This window comes from Myotis davidii, unplaced genomic scaffold, assembly GCF_000327345.1.
Source record: "Myotis davidii unplaced genomic scaffold, ASM32734v1 scaffold37, whole genome shotgun sequence".
Taxonomy (NCBI): Eukaryota; Metazoa; Chordata; class Mammalia; order Chiroptera; family Vespertilionidae; genus Myotis; species Myotis davidii.
The window spans coordinates 39770-51536 of NW_006289395.1; the positions used below are offsets into that span (position 1 = coordinate 39770).

The window sequence follows — 11767 nt, forward strand, 5'->3', positions numbered from 1 at the left end:
AGTGGGGTTGGGGGGTTGGAGGTGGCCGCGGCCGAGGGAGCCGTGGAGCCAGAGGAGGGAAGGGGAGAGAGGAGGAGAGAGAGGAAGCAGGGGGAGGGAGGGAGGGAGCTAGGAGCCAGAATGGGGGGGTGCCTTGGCAGAGTTAACTCCTTCGGTGCTGGAAGGAACCCGGATAATGGAAAAGGAGACGGAAGCAAAAGCAGAGCGGCCCTGAAGCAAACATGGAGACCTGGCCAGCCACCAGCGATGACAGCAGACACGATGAGGACAGATTTCATTTCTCAGAGGAGGAAGCTCCATAGTTGGGCAGGGAGCACCGATGGTTGTTTAAATACTGGAGAGAGGCCATGGCAGAGGGTGGGAGTGAGGGAGGGGGTGGCAGGCGGGGATCCCAGGGTCCTAGTTCTCCCACAGGATTCGCAAGAGGAAGCCTTAAAAATCATTATATCCTCAACTCTTCAGTGCTGACATGGAGGCCGGCCGGAGAAGGGGGGAGCCAGCCGGAGAAGGGGCTCGGGGACAGGAGAGGCATTCTCTGTGCCCCTGACTCGGGATTTTGTCCCCAAGTGTCAGTTCAGTATCAGCAGGACTCTGCTCAGCCCTCGGAAAGTGAGGCCCTCATCCTACCTACCTGGCTCTCTGGGATGGAAGCCTCATAGCAGTCCAGGATGTCTGCCAGGAACAGCACTGAGTTACTCTCCCCACCTCCCTCCCTGGCCACCCCACCTCCTGCCATCACCCTGCCTCCTGCTGTCTGGTAAGGGGGGCGCTCCTCCAGCCCACGCTGGTGGACACTGAGGAGGAGCCCTGTGGGGATGACCCCTGCATGAGGCTCTTGCTTGGACCACATGACCTCCGGGCTCCCAACCAGACCCCAAGTTCAGTAATTGCCCTCACAGGCCTAGGCCAGCCCTTTCCACGACTGTTCCTTAGGAAATTGGGAGACCACTCACCCAGCAAGGCCTGGAAAAGGTCACTGTGCAGTACCCTGAGGAGAGAGGGTGCCCATCGCAGCAGAGGGGGGGCCAGGAGCCAGAGGGCTGACCTGGGAGCTGGTGAAATGCAAGGGAGGGTGGGTTGGGAGAAGAAAGAGACAGAGAGACCAATGTACTCACCTCATCTTCCCAGCCTTGGCCCTTTCAACCCAGACTCTATGGAAAGGTTCAGGGAGAGGGATCCCCAAAGTCTCAGCCCCCATTCCACCCCCAGGTCTCTCCTCCATAAGGACTCCGGTTTTTCACCTCTTGGTCTCTCGGACATCTCTCTCTTCTCTCACTTTAATCTCCCTAATCCTCCAGGATTGAAGCTGAGCTGTGTTCTCCCAACCCAATTTTAGCCATTAGCCAAAGCAGGCACTCTCTGAACCAACCAGATATCCCATTCTTCTGCAGGTCTCCAGGCACCACCATCATCACCTTGCTCCACACACCCTGGCCCCTTCTCCCCAAAGCCAGGCACAACGTAGCTACACTTTCCTGAGGGACTGAGGAAGATGGCTGCCTCCCACAGCTCAAAAATAGAGCCCAGCTCTGTCTCCTCCTGGGCCTGTCCCCAGTGGGAATGGTAAAAAGAAGGGCATAAATTACCTGGGACTCTTTTAAACTTAATTTTTAGAGAGAGGAAGGGAGGGAGGGAGGGAGAGAAAGAGAGAGAGGAGGAGAGAGAGAGAGAGAGAGAGAGAGAGAGAGAGAGAGAGAGAAATCAGTGTGAGAAACATCAATGGGCCTCCTCCCACACCCTGACTGGGAATCAAACTCACTACCCTTTGGTCCAACCAACTGAGCTACACTGGCCAGGGCCACCTGGGACTTCTTGACCCAGAGCTGGAGAAGTGTGGGAAAGGGAAAAGACATGAGGATCCCCACAGTTCCTCCCACCTGGGCCTGAGCACGTGTCTCAGGAAGAAACAGGAGGCAGGTGCAGAGAGGTAGATGTTGAGGAAGGTCCCAGAGGCCTAAGGGGGAGGCAGTGAACCCCAGGAGGGAAGAGGAGGTCCTTCCTACTGTGAAAATGTTGGTGTTTCCCAAATTAGTGGACCTCCTAGGTCTCAGGAGAATATGATTGGGACACTCACACCCCAGCTTGAGGCCCCCACCCCGACATTTTCCTCCCTTTTGTGAATTTCACCGGGGAGACCAAAGAGTCATCCTTCCATGCCTCTGCCTCTGGCACCCAGCTTACACTTCTCTCGCCCCGCCTCTCCTTTCTAACCCACCTGTAAGTGCTCCTTTCAGCCCACCCTCCATCGCTCTGCTGCAGTTGCTAAGCTCCTCCCTCTTCAGTCCCGGCCTAACCGATCACGCCTTCCGAGGGCTACACTCTAGTTCGGACAGGTGGCAGGAAGGAGTTTGGGGGGGAGAAGGGACCTTTGGAGATCACCCCTAGCTCAACCAGAATGCAGGGCTCAGGGGCTCCGAAACTACAGCTCCCAGCATGCCCCGGCGGCCGGAAGCCCCGCCCACCGCCCGGTGCATTGTGGAGAATGAGTCAGAGGTTGTAGGACCCTGGCTTTCGCAGACAGAACCAGAGCGCGAGGTCAGCGCTCAAGGTAGCAGCGGCTAAGGAAGGCGGTTCAGAGATGCAGGCGGCGAGGAGGGCCCCGAGCGTGGGGCGGCAGCTGCTGAGGTTGGCGGGCGGAAGGTGTGTGTATGCCCGAAGGGCTGGGGGCGGCGGGCCCGGGGGCTGGGCCAGGACTGACCCTCCACTCCCCACAGCGCACGGCCCTGTGCCATCCTGGGCCACCCCCGGCCCGGCCCAGCCCAACGACCCTATGCCAGTGGGGCCGCTCAGGTAAGAAAGCGACGGTGGCCTTGGGGTGGGCGACCGTCTGGCCCCCACCTCCCTGCCGCCGCCGACAGGGGTCTCCCTCCTGGTGCAGTGACCCGCTGACCGCTCTGGCAGCGAAAGTGGGGGAAAGGGCGGGCCAGGGTGCCCTGGCATGAAACTAGGTGAGAGGTCGCCGGGTCTGCCCTTCCTGGCACCTCGCTCTGCCCCTCCGCTCTCCTTGGCATTTCGGCAGACCCTTCCCCAGCCGCGTTGACTATTCCTTTCCCCAGGCGGTTCTGGACAAGTCAGATTCGCTCCCCTCTGAAGCTTCGACCGGGGAGAAAGCGGCTAAGGCGGTATGTGGCCCCGATCTAAGCCGCCAGGGGCGGGGCGGGCCCAGGTGTCACCCCAGCAGCCAGCTCCCTGAAACCTCCTCCTTCCCCTGTGACAGGAATCTAAGTCCTTTGCTGTGGGCATGTTCAAGGGCCAGCTCACCACAGATCAGGTGTTCCCCTACCCGTCAGGTAAGGGCAGGGCAAGTCTGAGCGGGCGGGGGCGGGGGCGGGGCAGGTCCCCCTGATCACCTGTCCTGGCTGTCTCTGCTGCCTCCGCAGTGCTCAACGAGGAGCAGACACAGTTTCTCAGAGAGCTGGTGGGGCCTGTGTCCCGTTTCTTCGAGGTAAGAAATAGCCTGGGCCTGGGGAATAGTGGGCTTGGTCCCTGTGGGGTGGGAGAGGTGTTCGGACCTTTAAAGGAGCCTGCATGTGGGGTCCTGTGCCCTCCCAGGAGGTGAACGATCCCGCCAAGAACGACATGCTGGAGAAGGTGGAGGAGACCACCATTCAGGGCCTCAAGGAGCTGGGCGCCTTTGGTCTGCAAGTGCCCAGTGAACTGGGTGGTGTGGGCCTCTGCAACACCCAGGTGAGCGCCCCGCAGCCACGTCCCAGCATCCAGGCCTATGGTCTGCTCAGCTTGGCAGGTTCAGCTCCTCCATCCCTGGGGCTAGTCTGCCCAGCCCCTGCCCTGGGACCTGCGGGATATGGACTCTCAAAGTACGCACACACCCCCTCCAGACATCACTGAACTGCATACAGTCCCCTAAGGCCGTGGACCCCCACCCAGGTTCCCAAATCCCAATGAAGCTCGTGTAAGTGGGGACTACCGGAGAGGGTAGGAAGCCATCACGACCTGGACTGGACACCCGCCAGCCAGTGTCTCCCCTGCCATGGTCCCACTTCCCTTCTCCTGGGAATGCCCAGGTTGGGCTCTGCCCACCGGTTACAGCCTGCTTCCCCTCCAGTACGCCAGATTGGTGGAGATCGTGGGCATGCACGACCTTGGTGTGGGCATCACCCTGGGGGCCCACCAGAGCATTGGTTTCAAAGGCATCCTGCTCTTTGGCACGAAGGCCCAGAAAGAAAAGTACCTCCCCAAACTGGCATCAGGTAAGCAGGCCTTGTAGCCCCAGGGATTAGGGGTGTCTTGGGCTTGATGCAGATTAGGCCACCACAAAGTCTGGTGTTGGTTGAGGGAGATTTGGGGAAGGCATGACAGGGTGCTGGTAGGGGAATGGGAAGAAACTGAATATACCCAGAGTTGTTAAGGGGTAACTTGGGGGGGCACTGAGAGACCTTCAGTGCCCATCAGACCCGCGATGGGCCCAGTGTAAAGGAGCTTTCTGCCCAACAGGAGAGACTATAGCAGCTTTCTGTCTAACTGAGCCCTCAAGTGGCTCAGATGCCGCCTCCATCCGAACCTCAGCTGTGCCCAGTCCCTGTGGAAAATATTTTACCCTCAATGGAAGCAAGATTTGGATCAGGCAATCTTCCTCCCATTTCTCCCCTCCTCTGCCCGATTCCAGGCCACACTGCTCTGTCCTCCACGCCCTGACTGCCCTCTCTCTCCACAGTAATGGGGGCTTGGCAGAAATCTTCACCGTCTTTGCCAAGACACCAGTTACCGATGCAGCCACGGGAGCCGTGAAGGAGAAGATCACAGCTTTTGTGGTGGAGAGGAGCTTTGGAGGTGTTACCCAGTGAGTGGGTTTGCGGAGGAATAAAGGTTGAGCCAGGGAGGGCAGTACCGAGCTCTGGGGCAAATGGCTGTTACAGGGCACCTGGGAATGTGTGCAGAAGCCAACACAGCTGGAGTGAATGTTTCTTTTCTACTAAAACGTATGAAACTGATCTAAAGCTTTAGCTCGAGCAACCAATGAGGCCAGGACAGGGCCAGACTGCCTCAGCCCTCGGGCATGCAGGGAACTTGTGTACAGGCTACGAGTTGCAGTTCCTCCCTGGTTGGTAAGAAACGAAGGGGCAGTTTCCCCTGCACCTTGTTGGACACACTCTGCTCTGCCCTATCGCAGTGGGCCCCCCGAGAAGAAAATGGGCATCAAGGCTTCAAACACGGCTGAGGTGTACTTCGACGGAGTCCGGGTGCCGGCGGAGAACGTGCTGGGCGAGGTGGGGGGCGGCTTCAAGGTCGCCATGCACATTCTCAACAACGGAAGGTTTGGCATGGCGGCAGCTCTGGCAGGCACCATGAAGGGCATCATTGCTAAGGCGGTGAGCACCCTGCTCGAGTCCCTAGAGAGCCCAAATCTGTCACATTGTCCCCCTTCCTCTATGTCCCTGTTCCCTTGCAGAGACCCCTCCCCCACCAGCAGCTCCAGACCTGATCACTTAGGTCTCCATCTAGCCTGGACTGGACTCTCCTTGGCTGTGACCCAAGCCCAGCCCAGCCCCTCTCCTGGGAGGACTAGAGAACCACAGGGGGACACAGGTGCTCTCTTCCAGGTGGATCATGCTGCTAACCGTACCCAGTTTGGGGAGAAAATTCACAACTTCGGGCTGATCCAGGAGAAGCTGGCCCGGATGGCTATGCTGCAGTATGTGACAGAGGTGAAGCGTCCTCCCCATGTTCCTTTCCTGTGGCCTTCTCAGTCGGGTCAGACTACAACCCCCAGCAGCACCTGGGGCAGTGGGTCTCCAGCTTCACACCAATGCCCTAGGGGATGCGGGGAGGCATAGTCAGCTCAGCTGCTGCAGAAGGGGGAGCCATGCTGTTTTGCTGAGGTGCTTTCCAGAGGGACCTGAAGTCTATTCTACCCCCACAGCCACACTTACCTCTTCACCCCTTTCAAGAAGTCAGATTCCTAGAATCCCCTGATGAACTAACTCAGGGAACCAAGTATTTCAACATGCCTGACACATGGAGTTAGAAGGTGAAGGCAAGGGCTGCAGGAGCTGGGGCAGATTTGGTCTTGGAGATTTGGGTGATCAGGTCAAATCTAATGCAGCCCTTTTTGTTCTCATGTTCCAACCACACAACCTCAGTCCATGGCTTACATGGTGAGTGCCAACATGGACCAGGGATCCAAGGACTTCCAGATCGAGGCCGCCATCAGCAAGATCTTTGGCTCGGTGAGGCTTCCGGCTGCAGGGAGGGAGAGCCCAGTTCGGGAGCTCAGCTCCAAACGCAACCTTCTATGGTTCTGTCCCTAGGAGGCAGCCTGGCAGGTGACAGACGAGTGCATCCAGATCATGGGGGGCATGGGCTTCATGAAGGTACGGGAGGGTTCTCTGCCCTTGGGAGCCGCAGTTGGGCTGGAGGAGGAGGCAGGCACGTCTCACCCAACAGAGGCATGTGATTTATCTTTCCCTGTGCTAGGAGCCTGGAGTAGAGCGTGTGCTCCGGGATCTTCGCATCTTTCGGATCTTTGAGGGAACGAATGATATTCTTCGGCTGTTTGTGGCTCTGCAGGGCTGCATGGTAAGGAGGAGGAGAACTGAGGGGAGGAGGTGGGGGAGACGGAACCCTGACTGTTGTACCCTCCTGCCCACAGGACAAAGGAAAGGAACTCTCTGGGCTTGGCAAAGCTTTAAAGAATCCTTTGGGGAATGCCGGCCTGCTGCTAGGAGAGGCAGGCAAACAGCTGAGGCGGTAAGCTTAGGGGCCAGGGGAAGGCAGGTTAGTGTAAGTGTATGGCGACTAACCAATCACTTTCCCCTTTCCTCTAAGGCGGGCAGGGCTGGGCAGTGGCCTGAGTCTCAGTGGCGTCATCCATCCGGATTTGAATCGGAGTGGTGAACTGGTAAGGAGTCAACGCTGGAGTGGGTGGGAGACAGCCTGCCTCCAGAGTTGATGGGGCTGTGTCCCCTCTGAGCCCTGGGCACCTTCCTCATCTCTTCAGGCAACACAAGCTCTGGAGCAGTTTGCCACTGTGGTGGAGGCCAAGCTGATAAAACACAAGAAGGATATTGTCAGTGAGTGAGACCTACCCCATACCCACCCCTCCCCCGTTTTCCTCTCCCTCCGACTAACACCCCTACCCCCATCCCATCTACCTGACAGATGAACAGTTTGTGCTGCAGCGTCTGGCAGACAGTGCCATTGACCTCTATGCCATGGTGGTGGTTCTTTCCAGGTGAGGAGGCAGTGTGGGAGGCCTGGGCTGCAAGGGGGTCCTGGGCCAGGGTCACAGCCCTGAAATTTTGTCTCCTGCTTCCCACCAGGGCTTCACGATCCCTGAGTGAGGGCCACCCCACAGCCCAGCATGAGAAAATGCTCTGCGACAGCTGGTGCATTGAGGTGAGATTCGGGGTTGCCAAGAGCAGGTGGGGGGCCCAAGGCACAGTCCCGAACACCCCCTTCCCTGTCCCCAGGCTGCAGCCCGGATCCAGAAGAACATGGCTGCTCTGCAGTCTGACCCCCACCAGCAGGAGCTCTTCCGCAACTTCAAAAGCATCTCCAAGGCCTTGGTGGAGCAGGGTGGCGTGGTCACCAGCAACCCCCTCGGCTTCTGAATACGCCCAGCCAGAGCCAGAGAGTGCCTTAAGCCAAAGCCTAGGCCCCTTTTCTGTGGGCCCTGGTTCTCCCTTGAAGGGGCCTTACTCCAGGACTGTGCCTGCTCTCAGAGGGAGCATTCGCTGCCTTACAAATAAAGTCATGCTTTGCTACTGTGTCTGAGTCCTTTTCCTCGCTGCCTGCCTCCCTCCCCAAAAAAAGGAGCCAAAGGCGTAGGGAGTTTGCCCCTATTGCTTTATTTGGTGTTTTATACAAGTGACTAAAATAAATAGAATAACAAATGCAGCTACATTGGCCCCCAAATACCAAATACCCCAGCTTTCTTTGACTGCTGTCAAGGGTGACCAACCCCCCCCTCTTCCTCCCAGGGTAGCAGGACAGAGGTGACTGGATGAGGTCACATTTGGGGGTTAAAAGAAGGGCCGGGACATAGGGATTCTTCATATAAAAGAGGAAATATCTACTAAAAAAATAGTCTAAAATATGTAGAAAAATCTATTTTAACCCCCCAAAAAGCGTACAAAAAAAACAATACTAAAAATAATCAAAGGTCCCTTGTACACCCCTGAGGGAAGGGGGAGGAACCAGGCACTGCTGGTAAGAGTCACAGTGGTAACCTCACAGTAGGCAGCAGCCACAGGACAGGCTGAGCCCAGGCACCCAGGCACCACAGAGTAATGAACACGCCTGACAAGACACCCAATCACAGGACAGGAGCACCAGGCACTGACCAGACAGGCCAGGGGGAGAGCTCCAACATGGCGCACTGTTGGCTCTACATTACGTCCACAAAGAACTCACTGGGGTTGCCCATGGCCATGTGGAAGCTTTGGCGGCTGGCTGTCAGCTCTGGGGGCACTGAGCCGAGGTCTCTGACTGGAGGGGCCCCCGGGGGCTGCACTGCTGGAGGGACAGGTGGGGGGGGTGGGGGCATCATGACCACCATCATGGGATTATAGGGAAGGGCCATACCAGGGGGTGGTCCATAGGGATGAAGCCCTGGGTGGGTTCGGAGATTGGGAGCACCTCCTGATGAGCTCCTGGAAGGGGGAGGGCCCCCATCACCAGTCCCACCAGGTTCCCCGCCCCGCCGAAGGCTGCCCCCGCGGCTGGAGGGCTCTGACTCACTGCCACTGCCAGACTTGGACTCAGGGGCCCGTTCCTCAGGCCTCCCTGTGCGCCCTGCACCCCCATCACTGCGTGTGGACCCACTGCTCCGGCTCCCTGTTGGGGGAGAGGGTAGGGGGGCAACTGAGCCCGGGCCCAAGGCCCCTCAGCCGCCCCTGCCCCTGCCTCTCCTCCCTGGTGTCCCCCGTCCCCCACCCACAACTGTATTGGCATCTGGCAGTTACTTACCTTCACTGTGCTGGCTGCTGGCACTGCCTCCACCATAAGTGTAGGATGAGAGCTCATGGTAGGGTGGGGGCTGGGGGCTGTATGGGTGAGGGGCTGGGTACTGGTAGGGGAAGGTGTGCAGCAGGGGCCAAGGGGTGGCCCCAGGCAGAGGAGCCAAGGTGTCCTGGTCCGAAGCCCCACTGGAGCCGTCATTGTCATTCAGAGACAGATTGACTAGATCTGGAAAGAGAAGAGACTAAGTCACTGCTTCAAAGGGCCAGGACGCCAAGACGTTGAATGAAGAGGAACTGTGAACCGTTTCCCCAGAACCATCCATGCCAGGGGTTCCAACAAGGGCCTCTAACAGGAAGTTCCCCACCTGCCACTACTATTGGGGCAGGAAACCAGCCAGGGCCACCACAAGTCCCATATGCTTTTATGCAACTCAGGAAAAGGCGCCCGAGCCCCCAGCAGACAGCCCTGTGCCTGGTGCTCGGCTTGTCCAGCAGAACACTGGTGGGCCTTAGCCCCTACTGGTGTCATCGGCCAGTGCAGGGCACATACTGCTCATCGGTCCACAGTGACCCTAACTGGTTTCTGGGCAAAGTCTGAAGTTAGAGAGAGGCACTCACAACCCTCACAGCCGCCACTGAGGTCTCCAAAGACATAATAGCACTGCTCCGAGAAGGTGATCTTGTTTACGGTGTGCCGGATAAGGCCAGCCTTGAGCAGTCCGCTGGCGTACTTCCGGGCCTCCCGCCGCTCAGGAAAGCCCTCCACGTGATGGTAGAGCCAGTCGACCACATCCGAACCTGGGATCACCCCGAGCAGAGAAAGGCCTCAGATCCCGACTCGTTTCACCCCTGGCCTGAGCCATTCGCAGCTTTGGCTCCTCCTCCTTCCCATGCCCCGTGCCCAGGCCCCAGCCGTACCCAGAAAGGCATTAGGGATGGTGATCTTGAGCCACATGCGGTCCCGAACTTCCAGCCCAGACTCTGGAGAGGCCATGGCTTTGGTCACAGAGGCCATGTCTGTGTGGATGGAGAGACCTCGGCCCTCACAGCCTGACAGAGAAGCAGGGAATCAGGCAGAGCCCACTCCCAAGGAGCAAGGGGATCACAACACTGCAGCCTTCTGGCAAGGGGGATGAGGCGGGCCTAGGGGCTCACCATCAGGCAAAGAGGACCCTGACGTAATGGTGCTCATGGACGAGGAGCCTGGATAGGCTGGGAAGGTGCCGGTCAGCGCAGCCGAGTGTGAGACCCAGGCAGCAGGGTCAATTGGCTGGATGGGCTCATCTAGGACAGAGAAAACCACCAACATGACCACTTCCTAGTCCCGGAGAGTCATCCCCGTCCCTCCCCGACTCTGATTTGACCTTCCTCCACCCACTGCCAGTGGCCCTGGGACCCGCCCCAGCCCTCCCCAGCCCTCCCCGGCTCCCCGGCTCCTCGGCTCCCCGCTGCAGGCCCTCCTGAGCATCACTCACTGCGGGGGAGAGTGAAATAGGCCTGGGGAGAGGGGTCCCAGCACTTGGCCACAGTCAGCACGATGGGGCTGTAGGGGAGAGAAGGCCAATCAAGCAGGGTGTGGAGAGAGGCCTCCGGAGGACGGAGGCCTGGAATGAGAATGGGTTGAGGGACAGAAAGAGGAAGAGAAGAAAAGACATGGCTGGGCCCCCGAAGATGAGGGTGGAAGGCTCCATCCACTATGAGGGTGACTCACCAGCTTGGGTAACTCTGAGAAACATACTGAGTCAGACAAGAGAGTACACACTGTACACTTCCATTCAGAGAAAGCCCCCAAGCAGGTAAAACTAAAGCATGTTGTTCAAGGGTACATGCAAGGCTGGTAAAACTCAAGCGAAGCGAAGATTTCGTCACCGCGATGACAAAGAATCAGGGGCATGATTACCCCTAGGGGCCGTGAGGAGGGTGGGAGCCGGAAGGGACACTGGGGGCAACTTTTGGGGTATCAGCAATCTTCTACTTCATGATCTCGGCAGTGGTGACAGGGGTACTCATTCACGCTAGAATCACTCGTTACATTGCGCATCTTTTGTTTTATACACTTTTTACATAAATGTTGTTTCACTACTTTTTCAAATGATAAAACAAAAAGGAGAAAAGGCCAAGAGGACGGAGGGCCCGAGACCAGCTCGGAGGCTCACCCTGGCTTATGCACAATGTCTCTCAGCACTCGGACCGCATCGTCGTTGCTCATGTTCTCGAAGTTCATGTCGTTCACCTGGAAGGGAGGGGCAGTGGGTCAGAGACCGGGTGGGAGAGGCCGAGACCCCTGCCCGAGTGCCCTGCCCAGCACACCTGCAAAAGCATGTCCCCCGGCTCGATGCGCCCGTCAGCAGCCACGGCCCCCCCCTTCATGATGGAGCCGATGTAGATGCCCCCGTCTCCCCGCTCATTGCTTTGGCCCACAATGGAGATGCCCAGGAAGTTGTACTTCTCTGTGGAAGGAGTCCATGTGATGAGGGGAAGCCCAAGCCACATGACCCCCGCGCCCTGGAGACCAGGTCCCCAAACCCCCGTCCCTGGCTCCCTCATACCCATGTTGAGTGTGACTGTGATGATGTTGAGAGACATGGTGGAATCGGTGACGCTGCTGAAGGATGAGGTCTGTGGGAAAAAGGAAAGGAGCTAGACTAGACTGCCTTCAACAACCCAGGGACGAGTCTGGGATTGTCTGGGCCCTCATACCCACTTAGCCAAGGCCCAGGTCCCCAACTTCCCCAAGATCCAGTCACCCCATGACCCCCTCACCCTCTCCAGGCGAGGCGGCCGCTGTTTCCTCCGCCGCCGGTGGCGCTTGAGGAGGCGAGAGGCACTGCTCTGCTCCGTGGAGC

The 11767-nt window shown here is 58.2% G+C and overlaps 3 protein-coding genes across 9 annotated transcripts in view; 1 reads left to right on the plus strand and 2 right to left on the minus strand.

Annotated features, from left to right (window-relative positions):
• Window positions 1-1275, minus strand: part of DLG4 (discs large homolog 4) — a 23612-nt gene extending 22337 nt beyond the window's left edge. For 3 of the 6 annotated variants that reach the window (XM_015562554.1, XM_015562553.1, XM_015562549.1), the window contains exons 1-3: window positions 1242-1275; window positions 954-1052; window positions 632-672 (exon numbers count right to left, since the gene is read on the minus strand). In XM_015562554.1, coding sequence (XP_015418040.1) covers window positions 632-672; window positions 954-1052; window positions 1242-1260 — 159 coding nt within the window. In that variant the 5' untranslated portion in view covers window positions 1261-1275. Of the gene's footprint in view, window positions 1-631; window positions 866-953; window positions 1053-1241 lie in introns of those variants that run through there. The other 3 variants (XM_015562552.1, XM_015562551.1, XM_015562547.1) reach the window with 1 other exon arrangement.
• Window positions 1276-2417: 1142 nt separating this feature from the next.
• Window positions 2418-7727, plus strand: ACADVL (acyl-CoA dehydrogenase, very long chain). Of its 2 annotated transcripts, none has more exons than XM_006761621.2 (20): window positions 2418-2640; window positions 2715-2790; window positions 3057-3122; window positions 3218-3290; window positions 3381-3445; window positions 3553-3687; window positions 4067-4211; window positions 4456-4585; window positions 4676-4801; window positions 5132-5330; window positions 5562-5666; window positions 6102-6188; window positions 6270-6332; window positions 6436-6537; window positions 6611-6708; window positions 6787-6859; window positions 6959-7031; window positions 7120-7192; window positions 7281-7356; window positions 7431-7727. In XM_006761621.2, the coding sequence occupies exons 1-20, from the start codon at window positions 2579-2581 to the stop codon at window positions 7569-7571; spliced, it is 1968 nt and encodes a 655-aa protein (XP_006761684.1). In that variant the 5' UTR covers window positions 2418-2578; the 3' UTR covers window positions 7572-7727. The 2 variants fall into 2 exon arrangements, with proteins under 2 accessions (XP_006761684.1, XP_006761685.1); XM_006761622.2 differs by having other exon boundaries at window positions 2467-2625; window positions 7431-7709.
• Window positions 7728-7789: 62 nt separating this feature from the next.
• Window positions 7790-11767, minus strand: part of DVL2 (dishevelled segment polarity protein 2) — a 9582-nt gene continuing 5604 nt past the window's right edge. The window contains exons 7-16 of the mRNA XM_006761696.1: window positions 11685-11766; window positions 11471-11540; window positions 11232-11371; window positions 11078-11154; window positions 10397-10464; window positions 10077-10205; window positions 9840-9971; window positions 9540-9719; window positions 8929-9147; window positions 7790-8796 (exon numbers count right to left, since the gene is read on the minus strand). Of these exons, the coding sequence (XP_006761759.1) occupies window positions 8348-8796; window positions 8929-9147; window positions 9540-9719; window positions 9840-9971; window positions 10077-10205; window positions 10397-10464; window positions 11078-11154; window positions 11232-11371; window positions 11471-11540; window positions 11685-11766 (1546 nt within the window). The 3' untranslated portion in view covers window positions 7790-8347. The remainder of the gene's footprint in view (window positions 8797-8928; window positions 9148-9539; window positions 9720-9839; window positions 9972-10076; window positions 10206-10396; window positions 10465-11077; window positions 11155-11231; window positions 11372-11470; window positions 11541-11684; window position 11767) is intronic.

What these genes read in the sequence shown, in the direction of transcription:
- ACADVL (XM_006761621.2), top strand. Translation starts at nt 2,579, where the DNA reads ATGCAGGCGGCGAGGAGGGCCCCGAGCGTGGGGCGGCAGCTGCTGAGG. An exon ending in AGCTTTGGAGGTGTTACCCA is followed by an intron (nt 4,802 to 5,131) that starts GTGAGTGGGTTT and finishes GCCCTATCGCAG; the next exon opens with TGGGCCCCCCGAGAAGAAAA. An exon ending in GCGACAGCTGGTGCATTGAG is followed by an intron (nt 7,357 to 7,430) that starts GTGAGATTCGGG and finishes CCCTGTCCCCAG; the next exon opens with GCTGCAGCCCGGATCCAGAA.